Below are 20,101 nucleotides of genomic sequence, written 5' to 3'. Positions count from 1 at the left end.
CTCTTGTGACAGTCAGAGTTAATTTATTTCAACTGACAGTCCTGGTCAGAAGAAATACAGCTCTTCAAAACATACAGACGCATTATTAGGCTGCACAATAAGCATCATATATTCATTTAAACAATAGTTACATGTTATCTTCAGACATTAGTTTGTTTTAGTCTGGATGTAAGTCCTGTTCACAATGAGTGATGGAATAAAAAGCACACAGATATGTGAATGTTTTTGACATACAGACATTTTCTGGCCCAGGTTGCACAAAATGATCCTCCAAGGTGAGAACGTTTGGGGTAAGAAAGCCAGAAAACTCTGGTTTAGCAACCTTTATGGAAATATTTAGCTTCAGTTTGTGGTCTCTGGGCCTCCATCCTTCCAGTAATTTGTATAGGCCTCCTGGAACATCTTCTTGCAAGATATTTGAGCTTTGAGTTTGGAGCAGATGAGGAAGGAGCCGCCCATCTTACGATGGAGGGAGTACGTCTCCTCAGGTGGCGGCGTGAGTCGCTCTCTCAGCATCACAGGGATGAGGCTGTGGATCCGCTCGGTGGTGCTCTGAGAGCCAAAGTTAAAGGGCTCCTCAGAGGAGAAGGCCTCGCCAAGGATCATCACAGCATCCACGTGGGCGTTCTCCATCGCCTGAGGTCAGGAAATAACACTCAGTTCACAGGCTCTGAAGCAAAGGTTCTACATGTAGGGAAATGAAACATCTATATCTAGCTAAGATGATAGACATGTCTGATAGCTGATAGTTATCTATGATGATGGTGAGCCTAGCTTAGCAGTAAGACTGAGAACGGAGGTATACGACTAGCCTGGCTCTGCAAATCCAAGAAATCCAATTATATACTAAGTAATATATTCATGCTTTTTATAATCACAAACTTTAATCTCATTGACGTTCAATTTTCAGTTTTGTGTGGTTTTAGCTTTAATAAGCACACATTATAAAGTAATCAAATCAAGTTTTATAATAAATATTACTTTAACAACTACAACTACAAACTCTAGTTTTTATATTTTAAAGATTTCCTTCTGTGATGCGTTTCCTTTGTGTTCAGGAATCAAAAGCTATAGTTAATTCAAAACCAAGTTGTTGCAGTTCCTCCTGATCACCAGTAGAGGTCAATATGAGTATGGACAACTTTATTTCTGGTTTTAATGTTGCCAAAGCAGGAAGGCTGCTGATTGGAATCACTGCGCAGGCCTTTCTGTGTGGAGTTTGGGTGTTCTCCCTCTGAGTACTCTGGCTTCTTCAAACAGTGTCACTCTAAATGGCCCTGTGATAGGCCGGCTACTTGTTCAGGGCGAGACAGCTGGGGTAGGCTCCAGCTCCCCCAAACAGGATGAGTGATATAGATGATGGATGGATATTGCTGAATGATAAATGATTTTAACTGGTAGACTGATGTGCTCACAGACAGCAGATCCTACGTTTTAAGTGATATGTGACATTTCTGCAGCCGGTTTCAGTACTGTCAACTCTAGATTATCAGAAAGAGTTTTGTGTTTCTTACCTTTGACTCGTATCCTGTGAGAAAATTCATTTCTCTGGATTTCTGCAGAACACCTTCTCTGTTCTTATTTGAAGCTGAATTAATAACCTGATAGGAGAAATAGAAGTGTCCATGTGAAAAAGCTCTAACCATTTAATCCATAACTGTCATTTTGTTACTGCCACTGTAAAGGCAGATCATGAATGAATGTGTGTGTGTGACCTGTGTCCGTACTTAAGGTCGTACAGGGTCATTGTCTATTTAAGGTAGGAACCTTTGTTGTGTGGTCAGGTGTTCCGCCCGGAAGGTTAAACAGTTTTTGACCACTGAAGCAGCATGGTGCTGCAGGGTGCTGCAGAAGTTATGTGTGTATGTTCGTCTGTGAAATGTCATGTTTTGGACACTTTGGAGCTCATATCACGAAGATAAACAGACCCAGAGTTAAACTGGCAAATATGACTTGGACTTTAATTCATCAAGCATGGTAACTCCAGCGTGTCAGATAGGTATTCCAGGTGCAGAGCCTCAGTGGCTTAAAGCTTTGGCTTGGCCTCTGCAGACACCATAACAATACTTTTTAAAGCACACCCTCATGTTTTACCATCAAAGTCTTCATGTTACAAGGACATCTTTTATCTTCTTTCTGTCCATTATTCCTTCTTTAAAAAATCTATATGTTGTTGTGCAAATACCCTCAGCTGTAAAATCCCAAACATTAAGTAAAATTTAAATGAAAACATGTAGACTGTACTCTCTCTCTTAACTCACTGTCTGGATTCATCTGGAGTTATAACAACAAAGGCCTTGTCATGATGAAACATAATAAAAAAAGATTGTTAAACCTGAATAATTTGGTATGTTGAAATAAAAATGTGCTATTATATAACAATAAACTGGATGAAACTGTATTTTCTACATCCTCTCACCTCAATGTAGATGTCTGTGAAGCTCTTATCGAATCCTCGAGTAGCCCCGAAATCCAACAGTGCCACCTGAAGATTCAAAAACAAATGTCAGTGAAATGATATATAACAGCACACTTACAGAATAATTATAAAAAATATCAGTGCATGTGTAGAGCTATTGAGGAGCAGACCTTGTGAGCTTGTGGATCAAAGAAGAAGTTGGACCAGTTTGGATCAGTCTGCATGTATCTGAACTCAAAGAGCTCTCTCAGGCACAAGATCAAAATCTGCTCACAAATCTAGCAGGAAGAAATGAGATAGAGAAAATGAAAACAGCTCATTGTGTGTTATTTTAAGATGATGTACTGTGTGCAGTGACAGTGAAGCTCTGCGATGTGCTGACATGACTCTGGAAGCATCACGGGCCAAGTGCAGAGACCTTCAAAAACCACAATGCGAGCGGCGCGTTGGCAGGACACAGGTGTAAACTGTCCCGCAGGTTCACGGTCGTCATACCTCATTCCTGAGCTCCTGGCTGAGGTCAGTGGCCTGGTCCAGAGGGAAACCGGGCACCAGCGCTGTGGTGAGGACGTGCGGGCTGCTCAGCTCGTCAATCACATCGGGTACGTAGAAGTACGGGTGATCCTTCAGCAGCTCTCTGAAGCACAAACAACAAAGTTAAAAGACACCTGGACCTGACCCACATAACTGTGAGAAAGTGTCAACAACAAAGAGACTATTCTGGTGCACAGGAGAACATAACTATTGTTAATGTGACAGCTGAAGTGCTGGACAGACTTTGATTGACATTTGGGAAACTAAGACCATTCTCTTTCTTTCTTTTGAGGCGGTAGCAGCTCAGTCCGTAGGGATTTGGCTTGTGAATCGGAGGGTCGCTGGTTCGAGTCCCAGCATGGACAAAGTTTGGCAAGTGGTGCTGGTTCACTTGCGTGGGCACTGCCGAAGTGCCCTTGAGCAAGGCACCGAACCTCCAACCGCTCAGGGTGCGCTGGTTGATGCCAACATTCTCACTCTGACATCTCTCCCTAAGTGTATGTCCCTTGCATGTTTGTTCATAAAATTGTATGTATATACCAAACTGTGTGTGTAGCATGACCAAAAAATGACATGAGTGGAAAAATTGAATTTCCCCCATGGAGATTAATAAAGTATGTTTCTTCTTCTTCTTAAGATTAATACAAGAAAATGATACCACTCTCACATCTATAGGGTACATATAACACATCCAACAGCTGCTAAACTTAGCATTTGATTCTGCCAAATGCAAAAACTTTGCCTAATGTGTACAGTTATTTGGGTAGCAAATAAGAAAAATCACAGTTGGCTTTAGTTAAGCTTAAAAAACAGGAAATATCATGTTAACAACTTGGTGTTCTTAGTTTTTACAGGACACAGCCAGGTTAGCTAACATGTTCCCAGACTTTTTGCTAAACTAAGCTAAGTTAAGCAAAACTAAGCTAACCGATTGGCATACACTAAATATTCATCCTTGAGACATTAGAGTGGTGTCAGTCATCTGACAGGAACCACACAAAGATAATCTTACAATGTCAAGCTAGCAGTTTGTCTGCATCCAGTCTTTATGTTAAGCTAGGCTAAGCTAACGGGTTACTGGGCTTACAGATTATTTCTCCTACCGACGGGAGAATCAGTCTTTTAGACTATCATTATGCATAATGTTAAACTTGTGTTTCCCTGCATCCAGTCTTCATGCTAGGATAAGCAAGGGTAAAAAGCTGCTAGCTTTAGCTTAACCCTCCTGTTTTGTTTGTTTCTCAGGGACAGCAATAATGTTTCTGGGTCAACTTGACCCGGGGCATATTCAATTATCCAAAAGTGTCAGAACCCCAAATAAATCACAATAAACATCTTTTAAATCTTATTATTAACTCCATTACTAACTGTTTAAATCAATATTTAGTGCAATCATGTTCTTTAATTCACACAGATCATGGTTCAATAATAATTCACTTGTTTTTCATGAACACAGTTACAAAGAAACATTTAGTATTTGACACTTCACCTCTTTTAGCCTCCACTTTGACTGCAGGGTCAAATTGACCCGCAACCAGTATCTATGTAATATGAACATGCAGGGGGGGTGCAAATGTGTGAAATAAGCCATTTTCATTTTATATGTTGTTTACGCTAATTAAGCCGAGCAGAAGAAGTTTCATCACGAAAAAATATTTTAAAAAGTTTTTAAAAAATTGAACTTTAAAAAAGGTCAATTTGACCCACAACATAACAGGAGGGTTAACATTTCCATTAAATATCAGATGAGATTCCCTCGACAGAGAGTAACAAACCAAAGTTCTCAAACACAAAATGATGATACTTTCTTTTTCCTTTTTCTCTGGCTACTTTTTTAGAAAACTGTCATTGTATCCTTTAAAATATTTGCTGCTCACAGCTTAATATTTTTTAGCTAAGTCAAAAGAAAAACTGCCCTCGTTTAAAACCTTAAGATGAACACAAATAAAAAATGATAGTTTGGTAGCATGACACATGATGTTGGGCATATTCTAACCAAACCCACCAGACGTCAGGATGTGTTGCAAGAATAAGAAAGAACAACTTACTGGAATTTTTTAGCACATTTGGCCTCTCTTATGTAATCACACTCCAGCGCCAGCTCACGACTCATGACCTCTATGAGGTGCTCAGGAAACAGACCTGTGAAAGGTGGGCATACGTTAAACAGATGAGAATCATGGCGCCTGTGTGCTGAAGTCTGTTGACTAAAAAGCTGCTGCTATCATAAACCTGATAAATCACTTTCAAACAATGTTACCTTCAGGCAGCGCGTTGCTCAAGCTCAGAGCAGTCATGATATTATTCACGTCACTGTCGATGCTCTTGGCAACTCCAGGATACTGAAATAACACATGTGATTGCAACATTTCCTTTTTGGTATTTTCTCATGGTTGTGTGTTTGATTTCTGTGTTTTATTACCTGGATCTTCATGGCCACCTCTCTGCCGTCCTTCATTCTGGCTAGATGCACCTGACCGATGGATGCTGCTGCAAACGGCTTGTCCTCAAAGTACTCCAGTTTGTCCCTCCAGTTTGGGCCGAGGTCGCTGCTGATTGCTTTCTACAGAGAGGAGAGAAACCGACTTACAGGTACTACTCGGAAAATTAGAATATCGTGTAAAAGTTGTTTTATTCAGGCAACTCAACATAAAAGGTGAAACCAATACATTTTATAGACTCATTACATGCAAAGTGAGATATCTCAAGCATTTCTTTGTTGTAATTTTTTGCTGATTAGGATTTACAGCTTATTAAAACCTCAAACCCAAAAACTCAGAAAATTAGAATACTGTGAAAAGCTTCAGTATTGTAGGCTCAAAGTGTCACACACTAATCAGGTAAGTAATCCAAAACACCTGCAAAAGGGTCCTGAGCCTTTAAAAAGTCTGTGTCTTGTTTGGATGTGCAGAAAACCCTCATTGACTCCCTGCACAAGGTGGGTAAGACACAAAAAGTGATAGCAAAAGAAGCTGGGTGTTCTCAGAGTGCTGTCTCAAAGCACATTAATGGACAGTTAAGTGGAAGGCAGAAGTGTGGAAGAAAACGGTGTACAAGCTGGAGGGATGACCGCAGCCTGCAGAAGATGGTCAGGAAAGGGCCATTCAAAAGTGTGGGGGAACTTCATAAGGAGTGGACTCAGGCTGGAGTTGCTGCTTCAAGAGAAACGACATGAGGCGGATGCTCGACATGGGCTTCAAATGTCGAATTCCTCTTGTCAAGCCGCTCCTCACGAGCAAGCAACGCCAGAGGAGCCTTAGCTGGGCTAGAGAAAAGAAAGACTGGACTGTTCCCCAGTGGTCCAAAGTCCTCTTTTCTGATGAGAGCAAGTTTTCCATCTCATTTGGCAACAAAGATCCCAGAGTCTGGAGGAAGACCGGAGAGGCGCACAATAGAAGATGCATGAAGTCCAGTGTTAAGTTTCCCCAGTCTGTGATGACTTGGGGATCCATGTCAGCTGCTGGTGTTGGTCCTCTGTGCTTTATCAAGTCCAGCATAAACGCAGCGGTCTACCAGGACATTTTAGAGCACTTCATGCTTGCTTCAGCGGATCAGCTTTATGGGGCTGCGGACTTCATCTTCCAGCAGGACTTGGCACCTGCCCACACTGCCAAAAGTACAAAATCCTGGTTCAACAACCATGGGATTACTGTGCTTGATTGGCCCGCAAACTCACCTGACCTGAAGCCCATAGAAAATCTGTGGGGCATTGCCAAGAGAAAGCTGAACGTGAAGAGACCAAACAATAAAGAAGAGCTCAAGGCCGCGATTGAAGCACGTTGGTCTTCCATAACACCTGAGATATGCCACAAGCTGGTAGCATCCATGCCACGCCGGATTAAGGCAGTCATTCGTGCAAAAGGGGCCCCAACCAAGTACTAAGTACAGATGCAAGATTTTACTTTCAGAGGCCTGACATTTTTGTATTTAAAATCCTTTTTTTTATTGATTTCAAGCAATATACTAATTTTCTGAGTTTTTAAATTTGAGGTTTTCTGAAGCTGCAAGTCCTAATCAGCAAAATCAAAACAAATAAAAGCTTGAAATATATTGATTTGCATACTGTTTGTCCATATAATATGTACATTTCACCTTTAAAGTTGAGTTACAGAATCGATGCACTTTTTCAGGATATTCTAATTTCCTGAGTAGTACCTGTATGTATGGACTCTGCTGATTTGATTAATTTAGACATCTCTTTTTAAAACTCTGTACTCTACCATCATCTGCTTAGGAGGCATGAAGTCTGCACTCTGTCGAACTCGCTCGAAGATTTTGGCCAACTGAGGGTTAATGAAGGCGTCATCTAAGGAGAAAAAAGAAAGATGGAAAAGTGAAAATCATGTGAGGAAACTGCTAGGCATGCAGTCTTTAAAACAGGGTCTCTTGGGAATGAGTCTTAAGTTCAGCATTTGTTTTTCAGAAACATAATTCACTAAAAAACTCAGGAAAAAAACAGGAATTTTACTATCCCCAAAACAAATCAAAACTCTCTTCATTCATTAATAGAATAAACATAGAAAAAGGCATTAACGTGAATACATGTGTTTGTAAAACACATGGAAAAGGCTCTTTTGGTAGCTTTTCTGTGCTTACATTGGTATCACATGAACATCTGGAAACTCTTTTCTTTTATTCTGAAAGGTGATGCTGCTGTAAAAATGCATCTAACCACCCCATGTTTAAAAAACGTCCTCTTTCAGCAGTTAAAACAAGCATCGGTCTATTAAGTGACTTGTTAGTGCAAGGATTAACTGTTGAGCTCTGCACCATCTGCTGACGGAGATCAAGCGACTTAATTAAAGCTAGGGTTGGTAGTCTCGGAAAACCAGCATGAATTTGAATGTAGCTTTTCCTCATGACTCCGTCTAACCCCTCCCCTCCTCCCTCGGAGCTCCTCCAAAACGACGCCCCCCCGCTCACATGCACGAGCGCCGCTGATTCTCGACCATATGATGGTGACTGATTCAAAACCGGTCCTCACCAAAACATTCTCATAGTGAAAGTTAAAAACACAAACAAACATGGCTGCTGTTAGTACTCACAACTGTCATGCTAGCATTATCCAGTTGTACTGGTGACATGATATCAGGAGAAAAGTTATAACACATATATAATACTGTAACAGCTCTACTGTTTGTTAAACGTGTTCAGTGTAGATGTTCTTAATTCCTACAGTGTTGACGGTCAGTGAAGGCATCAGGAGAGGTGTAGAGTGTGTGAGTAGGAGAGAGGAGAGACAAGAGGAGAAGTTCTTCATTCATTCAAACATTGATTGTTGTTTTGTTGGTTGGCGTGATCATGGCCGACAGTGACCGGTTATTAAAGCTCAACGTGTTCACCAATCGGCTCGTCATCACTACAGCGTCCGGACGGACGCTACAATAAATATATATTTTCTGTAGGACTTACTGAACGTCATTAATTATTCTGCTTGTTGGTGAGAGCTTTTTAGACTCTGATCCGGACTACAGTCCTGAGCAAAGCACCTCATCAGGTCAGAGGGGACAGGCCCGAGGACGAGTGAGAGGGGCAGTCAGTAGAGTCAGGGGAAGTAGAGGCAGGAGACGGGGACTCGGAGGAGTGCACGCCGGGAAAATGTACGCGCAGGAGGAGGGCAGAACGGCTGGACGGGATTTGATTGGTTTAAAATTTAGGGAGCCAAAAAACGGTGTTTGGTTGGTGTTTTCCCAGGTTTACTCCGGCTGTAGATAGCAGCTTTTTTTCACTCTTTTTTAGGACCACATCATGTAATGATTACCATCAGGACATAAAGATCATTTTAACCAGTATGACAAAAAGTGTATCTAAATCTGATTACCAACCCCAGCTTTAATACCCTGCAAACAGCTTCTAATGGAGACTGAGAAAACACATATCAAAAGCAGTTTCAAAAAGTGTCCTCTGACCCTCCTCATTAACAGAGATGTTTCTATTTCAGTACTGATGATTATGACCTACAGCTGAACAAGTTCAAAAGAATATCTGAAAATATCAGAACATTTCTTCCTGAGTTGAATAACTCCTGGTTGTTGTTATTGTCACTCGTACAGTACATTTCTTCAGTTCACTGTCTTTGACCGAAAGAGGAAATGAGTTGATAAAATGAAATGGAAAATCCCTGAGGGTTCTGAAAGCACGACAAGTGGTGCTGGGCGGCATGTCGGTTTCATCAAAGTCTGTAGTAATGATAAAACAAGAGGTACAGCCTGTGCTGTGAATGTCTAAGAGCACAACATGACTGTACGGTGAGTGTGCTGTTTAAAGTGAACAGGCCACGCTGTCACTTTAGCCTCGACTGCCTTCAATAGCTCGACAGGAATGGCACTTATTGTGTGCAGCTGGCCCAAGGTTTATTTTAAGTGATGACATTTCCCTGATGGTGAAGGAGTTCTGTTTGTCTGCCAGCGAGTCGGACTCCAAAACATGATGAAGACTTTTTGGGAAGATGGAGGATCAGTTTACTGTTTGTGTTCGATGAAAGCTGAACCTTTATTTACACACTGACACAAAGTGGATTTACTGTCCAGAACGTGCATCAGCAGTGGGTGTGCCGTTCTCATGTGCTTATATTCTGTCATAGAAGAAGACTTTCTACACATACGATGAATACAATCAGAGCACGCTTTTTGATGACACTTCACCTTGAATGCTGAGCATCTGTCCGAGTTTGAGCGCAGCACCTCGGACTTTGCAAAGCGTCCGGACAATTCTTTCGGCGTTGGCTTCAGAGAGGAAGGCGCTGGAGTTCAGGACGGACTTTTTATCACCTGAAAGACAAACGTGTCATTCAGTACAGGGGATACTGTTCTTCAGCAGGGGATTTGAATGATGCTGCTTTTATTTCTGATATTTATCTACTGCAGTACTTCAACACAGTCCTACTGTTTGACAGAATATAGTGTATTCTCTGACTCTGAAAACATTCAAATGAATCATAAAAGCTCAGAAATCATTTGATCAAACTTCATCACGATCTGTCTCATCATTTGAAATGACTAATGCCACACACTTGAATGCATGCATATAATTAAAAGGTCTTGTTTTATATCCTACTGTTTGAGCTTGTGTTAGACGTTTGTTTTAACCCTATCCTTTCACAGTGTGGTTTATATTTCTCTATGAATCTGCCTGTGTAGATTGTTCTATAAACCTCACCTCAGTGTACTTTACCCTTGAATATCTCAGGGTGTGTTAGACCCCCTCTAAAACGAGATTATACATCTCAAGGGGTTTATCCCAATAAATCCATTTCTTCTCTCTGTAGTAGAAAATGTTTCTGATCAATGAGCTGAACCTCTTTATGGAGATATTAGACGATTTGAATCAAAATGATCTTGATCCACAAAATTCAGCCTTAAAGCTGACATGTCTGTGCTTCTTTATTTCTCAATTGGATAGATAAAAAGTAAATTAGTGTGGCTGATCACACTGTCCATGATACAAGCCCTTTTCTTACTCTCTGTAGTCTTAAATAAACTCTTTTTAAAGCCCCATTGAGGAACTTTCTGATTGTGCTGATTTTGGCGCCCCCTGTGGACAAAGTGAACCTCTTATCTTTCTGCTAATCCTGTTTTGTTCATGTGTGAGTCACATTCTCCTTTCTGGCTGGAGGTATAGATAACCAAAGATAAGAAAAAATCATGCTAAAAACTCATTCATTCCCATGGCAACAACTCAATTAAATAAGATGCACCAGTGATCTAATTAAGGCTGTCTACAACCAATGTTGTTTTATGTATTTGTATTTAAACTGTGATTGTTGTTCACATTGGGCTAGCACTGACTACTACTGTGTAACAGCTACTACGGGTTGTTTGGATTGTTTTGTTGTGTGTCTGGTGTACCTTTCATGCTGTTGTGTTTTTTAAAGCTGTGCTGTACCACAAATTGCCTCTTGGAGGACATTCAAGTTTTCTAAACTTAACTAAACAATAAAACTCTTTCAGGAGAGAGTCAAATCAAAATTGTTACTCCCTGGAAATATTTCTGGTGAAAAAGTGTTTTATAAGGGGTTGTTTTAAACTCTTGAAATAAAATTCTTCCTCTGCTCACCTTGTTGTTGAGGTTTTAAACTCTTCTTGGCTACTTCTGCGATCGCCCCAAAGCCGAGTCCAACCGCCAGACCTGCAAAGTAAATGAAATAGATTAAAATGATTTAAAAAACAAACAAGAGATGGAGTCTAAGAACAGTAGTTTGGATTTGAACCTGGGCCGCCTGCTTTCAGGACAACAGCCTGTGTTTATGGGGGATTCAACAACTGAGCCAAACTGCCGCCCCCATTCTGCTTTATGATCACTCATCGTGAACCTTTACCTTGTAAAATGTAACTTTGGCACTTTGTCTGACACCTACCCTCCAGCAGCAGCTTCAGACAGTAAAAATAATTTAATATGTTTAGTCACTATTCATGCTGATGGTGTCGTCTGCGTTTGTTGGTTGTCAAAAAGCATCGGTGTTGATTGTTGTCTGTTTTATAATCCATGAAGACACTCTCACATGAGCTTTACACACTACAGTATGTCAAATAGATGATATAGGCTCCTACACAAGCCCACAGCATAAATGCATCACTGTATATGACCTCTCGTGTAAGAAATAATCTGAAATCAACATTTTGGCAAATTGCTATATTTCTGTATTATTCTACAACAGAAAATGTATAAATCATTTGCAAACTTAATTTTCTGTGAGTGTAGTGGTGCACTAATAAAGCAGACATTATCAGTCTTGTAATTTATCAGTGTAATTTATCAGTGTCTTACTCTGCATCTGACAACATCAATAACAACAGCTTTATAAAAATAGATGTGATAAAATCAGTCAGTAATCAGAGGTGGATCTTATTTTCAAGCACAACACTGAGATCCTGTGAGAGTCCAGGGAGAAATTAAAGCGATGAGAGAAAGAGTCTCTGAGTTAGACCCGATACTAGAGTAAGCATGCTGACCTTTGATGAAGACAAGGCTGCGATTTAACAACATGTTTTCTATTAACTCAAATCTCCAGCAGGACCCTGCAACATTTTCTCAGCTATTGATACTCTGTAACTTCAGTCCTGTGCAGGAGCACGTCAGCATTTCCTCCACCGAGCAAACAAACTGACCGAGGTCATCAATGCAAACCCTCTCTGCATAATCCTAAAATTAAACCTGACGCTGAAACTCCTCCACGTACAGACAGAAAGAGGAGAAATGAAATAACCACTCCTCTTGTAACACTAGACAACACAATTCATACTAAATGCATATGAAATGTGCTGACTACATGCCATTAAATCACATAAAAGTCATATCTCATTACAGAAACTCTGCACAACGGACAGCCTGCAGAGCTGTTTGACAGTCCTCATGAGTCCTTGCTGCTCTGGAGGAAGTATCGATGCTGCCAATGTCATTTGCAAAACGTGTTTGCACAACTTCTCTTAAGACAGTTGGAAGTTGGCTGTGCAAATACAGTGTCAATATAATATTTTCAATTTGTTAGATGTATTAAAAGAACAAACATGCTAGACATTAAGTTATATCTGCAGCTCTAGCACAGAACACTTGTCCTGACCATCTTAAAGGTGACATATCATGCAAAATTGACTTTTTAATGGTTCTCTACCTGAAATATGTTTCCCTGGCATGTCTACAAACCCCCCGAGAATGAAAAAAATCCATTCTGCCCCTGTTCTGATTTCTCCACCTTTCTGTAAATGTGTGTGAAACCAGCCGTTTCAGACTTCAGTGTTTTTGTTACGTCACAACAATATCCGGTCTGTCACGGAGTCAGAGCTCGGAGCTTGTTCAGCCCATAGACTGTATAAAATAATACTGAATCCCTCCTCCGTTTTTCATTCCCTTTGAAGATCTAGTGGATGATTTTTATTTATCATGGATAAGTGCTAGCGCTAATTAGCATAGCCACATAGCTACATGTTCGTAGCTGTAGCTGTAGCTGTGTACCAAGACACACGTCGACATACTGACAAATAAAACAACAAGAAACACAGAATCTGTGACCAATCCTTCAGAAAGGTCCTGCTGCCTTTCTGGTAGAGGTCGGTTTTACTCCCCACGTCTGCAGATTTGAAGATCTAGTGGATGATTTTTATTTATCATGGATAAGTGCTAGCGCTAGTTAGCATAGCCACATAGCTACATGTTCGTAGCTGTGTACCAAGACACACGTCTACATACTGATAAATAAAACAATAAGAAACACTAAATCTGTGACCAATCCTTCAGAAAGGTCCTGCTGCAGGCGCCTCTCCGTCAGGATCAGATTCTGGATCAGATTCAGAGGGTTGAAGTAACGTGATCTCTGAGCAGCCGTGTATATTCAGCCAACATGTAAACATTAGATTAACGTGCTGGACAGCCGAGGCACATCCACTTCCTGAGGGGGCGTGGTCAGAGAGAAAACAGACTGTTCTGAGGAGGACTGAAGAAGAGGGCTTTTCAGGCAGACCAAAATCTGATTTCAAAGTGTTTTTTTGAGCATAAACTTTAAAGACATGTTTTGGGGACCTCTTAGACCAATATATATTGATGAAAAAAGCGTGATATGTCACCTTGAAAGTATCCCTCTGTTTTAAGAAAGACCAAACACTATCAAGTTAGAGGTGTTAAGCATTGGTCTCTCTCTTGTTTGACACAATGCAACAGCAGAGGAAGGGAAGAAGAAGTGCACATGGATGTAAACAGTGTTGGTCAAAAAACCCTTAAAAAATCTGATTTGCAAATATTTTATGAGGAAGGAAATTATTTCAACACATTTTTTGAGCCTAAAGGAAACACACGGTGAGTTTCAGTGACAGGCGCTGAATGCAAACACGACTTACTAACTCCGAAAAAATACAGCACAACAAAGTGAGAAAGTGAGACCAGGAGGCCCTTAGAGCAACTGGTCTCTGCATACTCATTCAACAATAGATCCAGAGCACTGTGCTGGAGTCACTGAGGGTCAGATGCCCTCTACATGTGCTACTCAAAATATTTAACGGGACTACATCGGCTAATCAAAACACATCCTTTAAAGGAGACCTATTACTCTCTTTTGCAGCTTTCATAATGTCAGTCTGGTACACCTGAAGAGTGGCTTTGCATGATTTAGAGTTTAAAAAAGCTAATTTATCTTAAACTGGCATCCATCAATGTAGTGGCCATTTGTCATAAAAAACTCAAAGAATAATTAAAGTATCAAACTCAAACTTTAACTAAACTTAATCAAAGGGTCACTGATGCACCGTGGGGATGTGATGTACACAGGCAAAAGAAGTCTAATGTCCATGCAGAAGTTCAGCGGTTTCCAATGGTTTATTTTTGATGGCAAGCAAGCAAACAAAAAGGAACAAAGAAAATCACAGCTCCTGCTGCCTCTCTTGCTCTGGTAAAAAACCATAGGCCCACCCAGGTGCATGCCGGCCTTCTGCCACCTACCTACCTAAATAACCTCCAGTGCCCACAGTTCCTAATTACCAAACAAACAAAAACAAACAAAAGAAATACTAAACATACAAAAGATCTAAATATACTAAACAAATGACTAGTAAAAAATATAACCCCATAAATCTAACTTAAATAAGTTATAAAAAGAAAAGTTTAGATAAATCTAACAACTAATACTACTTATTAATTCCAAACTAAATAAACAACTAAATACAAAAAATAAACAAATAGCTCCAACAATCAAAATACTCATTTCAGCTTCAACACTTTGTTTTGGCTGCTTTTCGAGTGATTGTCAGCTTTGAAACGACACAAAAGTTATAGCTTTAAAATACAAACGTCTAAGGCTAGTCGTCAGCGCCCCCTTATAGCTATCAGCTGTTAGCTGTTGTTATATAGCCTGCTGTTCTAATGTTACTTGCAGCTTATGTTTCTGAGCCTCTATGGAAGGTCTTTATAGATGGAGAAGCCCCTGGTCTCAGTAACAGTTGAGACACAAATCCAGCTTGTACCGGCCTTTCTTTACAAAGGGGTCATCAGTGAAGTGGAGAGCACAGACAGCTACATTGTGGCTGCTATAGATCCAAAAACAAAAAGTCCCATTTTTTTTTCTGGTGCCTTCATGTTTTAGGAAGGAAAGAGCGTGACATTTCCTCACAACCATGATAACATTTATGAGCAACTTTCCGAGACGCTCTGAATCAACACGGTGCAGATTAGAGGAAAAACTTGAGTACTGCAGCCAGTCAGTAGGGGGGAGTTCTAAATCTTTTGGCTTCACTTTCAGGGAAACTGTCATGTTGTCCATATTTTATACAACCTATGGTTCATACACAACTTACTTCCAAAATTCACCAGCCTTCCTATCCTTGTGACGGGAACCTTTCTCTCTCTGGCTCTGTCGCTGAGCTGAAAAACAAAAAAGACTCAACTCAAAGGACAAAAGACGTACGTAATCCACATTAAAAAGATGATCTCTAAAAGAAGATCTGATGGATACTAATGGAATATTGATAGTAAAATGAGTGAGACAGGTTACCACTTGCTTATGTTGCTTGACTTCTGTCTTCTTGGCGTTTCCTTCTTTCTCGATGTCCTCTGAAGTGAGTCGTCCGGCTGTGGAGTTGTCCTGGTTAAATAACCGAGCGTGTCCACAGAGCAGCTGGCTCGACCAGCTCCTGTGGTACTTCAGACGTTTAGTGTTGGTTCCTGTATTGCACGTGCTCTGTCCTCCGTTTACACCTCCAATGAAACAGGTACTGAAACAAGCTCCCAGAGTGGAATACCTGTGAATCTGTGCTGATGTGGCTCCGACGCAGACGTTTTGCTGTCTGTTGAACATCTCCTAGGTGGAAAATACAACAGAGAATCATATGAGTGTGGTAGTCAAAGGAATAGTTTCAAATTATGGGAAATATGCTTTCATTCTGTAATTAGAGGAGGAGATCAATATGACTTTCAAGCCTGCTGATAACGTGAAGATACAATAAGCTGTTTAAATTAGCCTAGCATGGGTCGTTGTTGGCCTAGCAGTCTGAGCACGTGCCCCATATTTAGAAGCTGTAGCCCTCGTCACAGAGGTCATAGGTTTGATTCCAGCCTTGACCATTTACTGCATGTCCACTCTCTGCTCCTCACATTTCCCGTCGCTCTTCAGCTGTCCTGTCCATTTAAAGGCAAAACTGCCCAAAAATATATATAACTTTAAGTGGGCCTAGCATATTGGAAAAAAGGCAAAACAGCTAGACTTTAAAGGTGACATATCACGCTTTTTTCATCAATATATATTGGTCTAAGAGGTCCCCAAAACATGTCTTTAAAGTTTATGGTCAAAAAAACACTTTGAAATCAGATTTTGGTCTGCCTGAAAAACCCTCTTCTTCAGTCCTCTTCAGAACACTCTGTTTTCTCTCTGACCACGCCCCCTCAGGAAGTGGATGTGCCCTCGGCTCTCCAGCACGTTGATCTAATGTTTACATGTTGGCTGAATATACACGGCTGCTCACAGATAGCGTTACTTCAACCCTCTGAATCTGATCCAGAATCTGATCCTGACAGAGAGGCGCCTGCAGCAGGACCTTTCTGAATGATTGGTCACAGATTTAGTGTTTCTTGTTGTTTTATTTATCAGTATGTAGACGTGTGTAATGGTACACAGCGACGAACATGTAGCTATGTAGCTATGCTAACTAGCGCTAGCACTGCTCCGTGAAAAATAGAGATCATCCACTAGATCTTCAAATCTGCAGATGTGGGGAGTAAAACCGACATCTACCAGAAAGGCAGCGGGACCTTTCTGAAGGATTGGTCACAGATTCTGTTTCTTGTTGTTTTATTTGTCAGTATGTAGACGTGTGTCTTGGTACACAGCTACAGCTACGACATGTAGCTATGTAGCTATGCTAACTAGCGCTAGCACTTATCCATGATAAATAAAAATCATCCACTAGATCTTCAAATCTGCAGACGTGGGGAGTAAAACCGACCTTTGTGTTTATTAAGACAGCCTACAACTAGCATGCCTCCCTCCTAAGCTCCTTGTTAGCACATGTGTGCAGGGAATGAAAAACGGAGCGGGGATTCAGTATTATTTTATACAGTCTATGGGCTGAACAAGCTCCGAGCTCTGACTCCGTGACAGACCGGATATTGTTGTGACGTAACAAAAACACTGAAGTCTGAAACGGCTCGTTTCACACACATTTACAGAAAGGTGGAGAAATCAGAACAGGGGCAGAATGGATTTTTTTCATTCTTGGGGGGTTTGTAGACATGCCAGGGAAACATATTTCAGGTAGAGAACCATTAAAAAGTCCATTTTGCATGATATGTCACCTTTAAATAATTAATAAATAAACCTACAAAGCCCCTAAAGCCCATTTAGTAACCCATTACATTACATTTGTTTTAGGTGTAAGAACACTGAGGGTATGGAGATTTTTGTACCACTGGCATGGTGTCATAGTGTGTAGCCACCGATCTTTAAATAAATGCCTGACAGTTAATCCATTATTAAAGGTTTTTAATAATCTTTTCACAAATCTATCTTTTAGCTTGTCCAGAATTGAATTCTGGGAAAATAAAGTAGCTGGCGTGTGCTATGGGTGTCAACATGGATCCCAATTTCTAATTACCAAGGAGCGTTTTCAAGGCCCTTCAACCAATCAGAGAAATGAATCATGTGATTCCATGGTACGATGCTAGGCTAGGTAGGCAGTTCAAACATCCAATTCATTAAGCTTTGACGTAACACACAAATGTTAGGCATGGTATGATCTATTAGCTAAAACTTAACACTTGTATGAACTACACCCCAGTTTGTCTGATATCAAGAAATCATCATGGGTTTAGAAAAACTCGCTCCAGCAGCAGCTGTCTGGGTTGTTTTGAAACTGCATCAACTGCCTCCAGTCATCTTAATGAACCTTAAGTCTTTTTAGATACTGAAGTTGTAATGGCCTGCCCTGAATCAGGTCAGATGGAAATCTCTCTCAAATGGAGCGAGATGTACCCAACCTGAGGCTAACAGACTGTGTGAATAAGTTCAAAAAAGAGTTTCCTGTTTCAGAAGCAGCAATCAGTTACAGAAAATATGATTTATGAAGATGAAACATAAAAGAAAAGAGTAAAAGAAAAGTGTTTCAAAACAGTTTCAACTCTTCAAGCCTTTTATTATTTCAGCTAAATCTTCGTCTTTTCACTGAAATCTAAAAATGTCAACGTGTCAAGTTGCAAATTCGAAAATCTGTGGGAGCTGAAATGTTGGATAACAGGATGAGGCTTTTTATTTCAACAGCTAACAAACAAAAACAATTAAAAAGGGGAAAAACCTTTGTTAGGAATTTTTCTGAAGTTTAAAGCTCCTGTGAGGAATTTTCAGATTGTGTCATTTTTGGCGCCCCCTGTGGACAAAGTGTTACCTCTTATCTATGCTGACTTTTTCCCATACATTTTTTAAATCTCATCCTGATATTTTTATAGTCAAATGTATAAATCATTGAGGATCTTTGCTGTGGGAAATGTGGCAAAGGTAAGTAAATTACACTTCAATGACACCTACCTGGTGTAGCGGTTTCAGACATCATAAATAACTACTTAAAAACAGCCCATCTTGACGCTGATGGTCTTGTTTGCTTCTTGAAGTCATAAAGTAGCATGGATATTTTTCCAGTCTGTTTCACAGCCAGTAAAAATATCCTCACAGGAGCTTTAAACTCCCAGCATAAACCTGTTGATTTTGCTGTTTTTGTTAAAGATCAGTCTGACTTTAAAACTCTGCATTAGTTTCAACTCCAGTACTATCTGCCTCTCAACTCACTATTGTTGTAGCGTTGATGAGGTGATGGTGCAGAAACAGACACAGAAGGTATCTGGGTTGCATGTTTGTGAAACTCTACCCCTCTCTGCAGCTGTTTAACTGCCAAATCACGACTGACTTGCTCACCCTCCCTGGTCCGGTGGCATGATGGAAGTTTACCACCCTCTGGTTCCCTGTGCCATTCAGGCCACCTGGGGGGACTCTACTGGCCGCCTGCTTCATCCAGGTCAGACCCCTCCAGACCACTGTGTCACCTGTCATGGTGGTGTTTTTCAGACCTGTGGAGCCAGGGAGAACAAGGTGATGCTCTCTGTAACAGGTTGATGGAAGAGTTAAGCTGAGGGGTCTGGTCATCCGTTTTTATTCCCATGCTTGTGGGGTAAAACAAGAATCCATGTCCACTGCATGCTTGGGAAATACAACCTAATCAAATACTGATAAAAGTGCAATATTGACATGGCTGCCTGTGTGATAACAGAGTAAACATGAGAAAAAGACATGTACTGAGAAGTTTTAAAACAAACATGAAACCCTCAACTTGGACTCAAATGTTTTTAGAGATGACTTCACTCAAACAGACACATGAAAAAAGGGACAAAAGTGTGAATCCTACTCACCAACTTTACAGCAGAAGTCCTTTCAGCTGTGTGAGCACACACTGAGCATCGTGCGACTCTAGTTTCCCCCCCTCACCTTGATTTGACTTGACACAATTTCATGTAAACACCTAAACTCCAGCGCGCGACACGCTGAAGGACATGCTAATTCTCTCCTGAGGCGACCCCGGAGGGCAGTTCACCCAAAACGGACCAATGAGGCAGAGTCCAGTCGCCAGCTCAGGGTGACAGCAAACCTCCGCACTGGTTCCACGGACTGTCAGTCGCTCCTCCTGTGAATACTGACGTGTCCGAAAAGGGCGGTCCGTGAAGTGCACACATGATGCGTTCAGTCCACATCGAAATTTGTACTTTTTTAACCATTTATCAGTTCTCCTGAGTAAAGTCCTTGAATAGGTTAGTCATACCAACATTCAAATAAAGTGTTCTATGGGCTCCTGTCAGGGCTTACCTTACACTACACACAGGATAAGAGACTGATTTATATGATCTCAGTTTACTTCTTTACTTCCTTTGGTTACTGTTGGTTATGTCAGTAGATACATTCATTGAGTGAATGTATGTGAAAGGTTAACTATGCTTGTGTGTTCATGGACAGATATATCTGATGCAGAAGAAGCAAATATTCCCCTCTACTTTCAATAGTCTCCTCATTATGTGGTTGAAGATGTTAACATGACATTTTTATTTTATGTTTGCAGAACTGTAAATAATTCCTGTAAAATGTTGACCATGTTTCAACAACTGAGATATGTATGTATATATGTGACGCTGAGT

General features: G+C 40.7%; 1 protein-coding gene across 2 annotated transcripts; it reads right to left on the bottom strand.

Moving 5' to 3' along the window:
- Positions 1-3: 3 nt before the first annotated feature.
- On the bottom strand, positions 4-19,611 carry coq8ab (coenzyme Q8A, genome duplicate b). 2 transcript variants are annotated; one of them, XM_034675475.1, is made up of 16 exons: positions 19,325-19,611; positions 18,834-18,985; positions 15,676-15,734; positions 15,429-15,567; positions 15,232-15,298; positions 11,009-11,080; positions 9,598-9,723; positions 7,174-7,259; positions 5,376-5,516; positions 5,214-5,295; positions 5,002-5,095; positions 2,915-3,056; positions 2,590-2,697; positions 2,420-2,485; positions 1,515-1,601; positions 4-636 (listed from the first exon to the last, which is right to left on the bottom strand). In XM_034675475.1, exons 2-16 carry the CDS (start codon positions 18,966-18,968, stop codon positions 343-345), a joined length of 1,698 nt encoding a protein of 565 aa, XP_034531366.1. In that variant the 5' UTR covers positions 18,969-18,985; positions 19,325-19,611; the 3' UTR covers positions 4-342. The 2 variants fall into 2 exon arrangements, with proteins under 2 accessions (XP_034531366.1, XP_034531365.1); XM_034675474.1 differs by having other exon boundaries at positions 15,429-15,734; positions 19,325-19,610.
- Positions 19,612-20,101: the final 490 nt, after the last annotated feature.

The sequence above is a fragment of the Notolabrus celidotus genome, chromosome 22, assembly GCF_009762535.1.
Source record: "Notolabrus celidotus isolate fNotCel1 chromosome 22, fNotCel1.pri, whole genome shotgun sequence".
NCBI lineage: Eukaryota > Metazoa > Chordata > Actinopteri > Labriformes > Labridae > Notolabrus > Notolabrus celidotus.
This window is presented reverse-complemented; position numbering and strand designations above follow the sequence as displayed.

Coding starts and splice junctions, on each gene's coding strand:
- coq8ab (XM_034675474.1), bottom strand. CDS start 18,968: ATGACAGGTGACACAGTGGTCTGGAGGGGTCTGACCTGGATGAAGCAG. Junction 3,057..5,001: donor AAATGTGCTAAAAAATTCCA/GTAAGTTGTTCT, acceptor TTTGTGCTTCAG/AGAGCTGCTGAAGGATCACC. Junction 637..1,514: donor TCACAGGATACGAGTCAAAG/GTAAGAAACACA, acceptor TCCTGACCTCAG/GCGATGGAGAACGCCCACGT.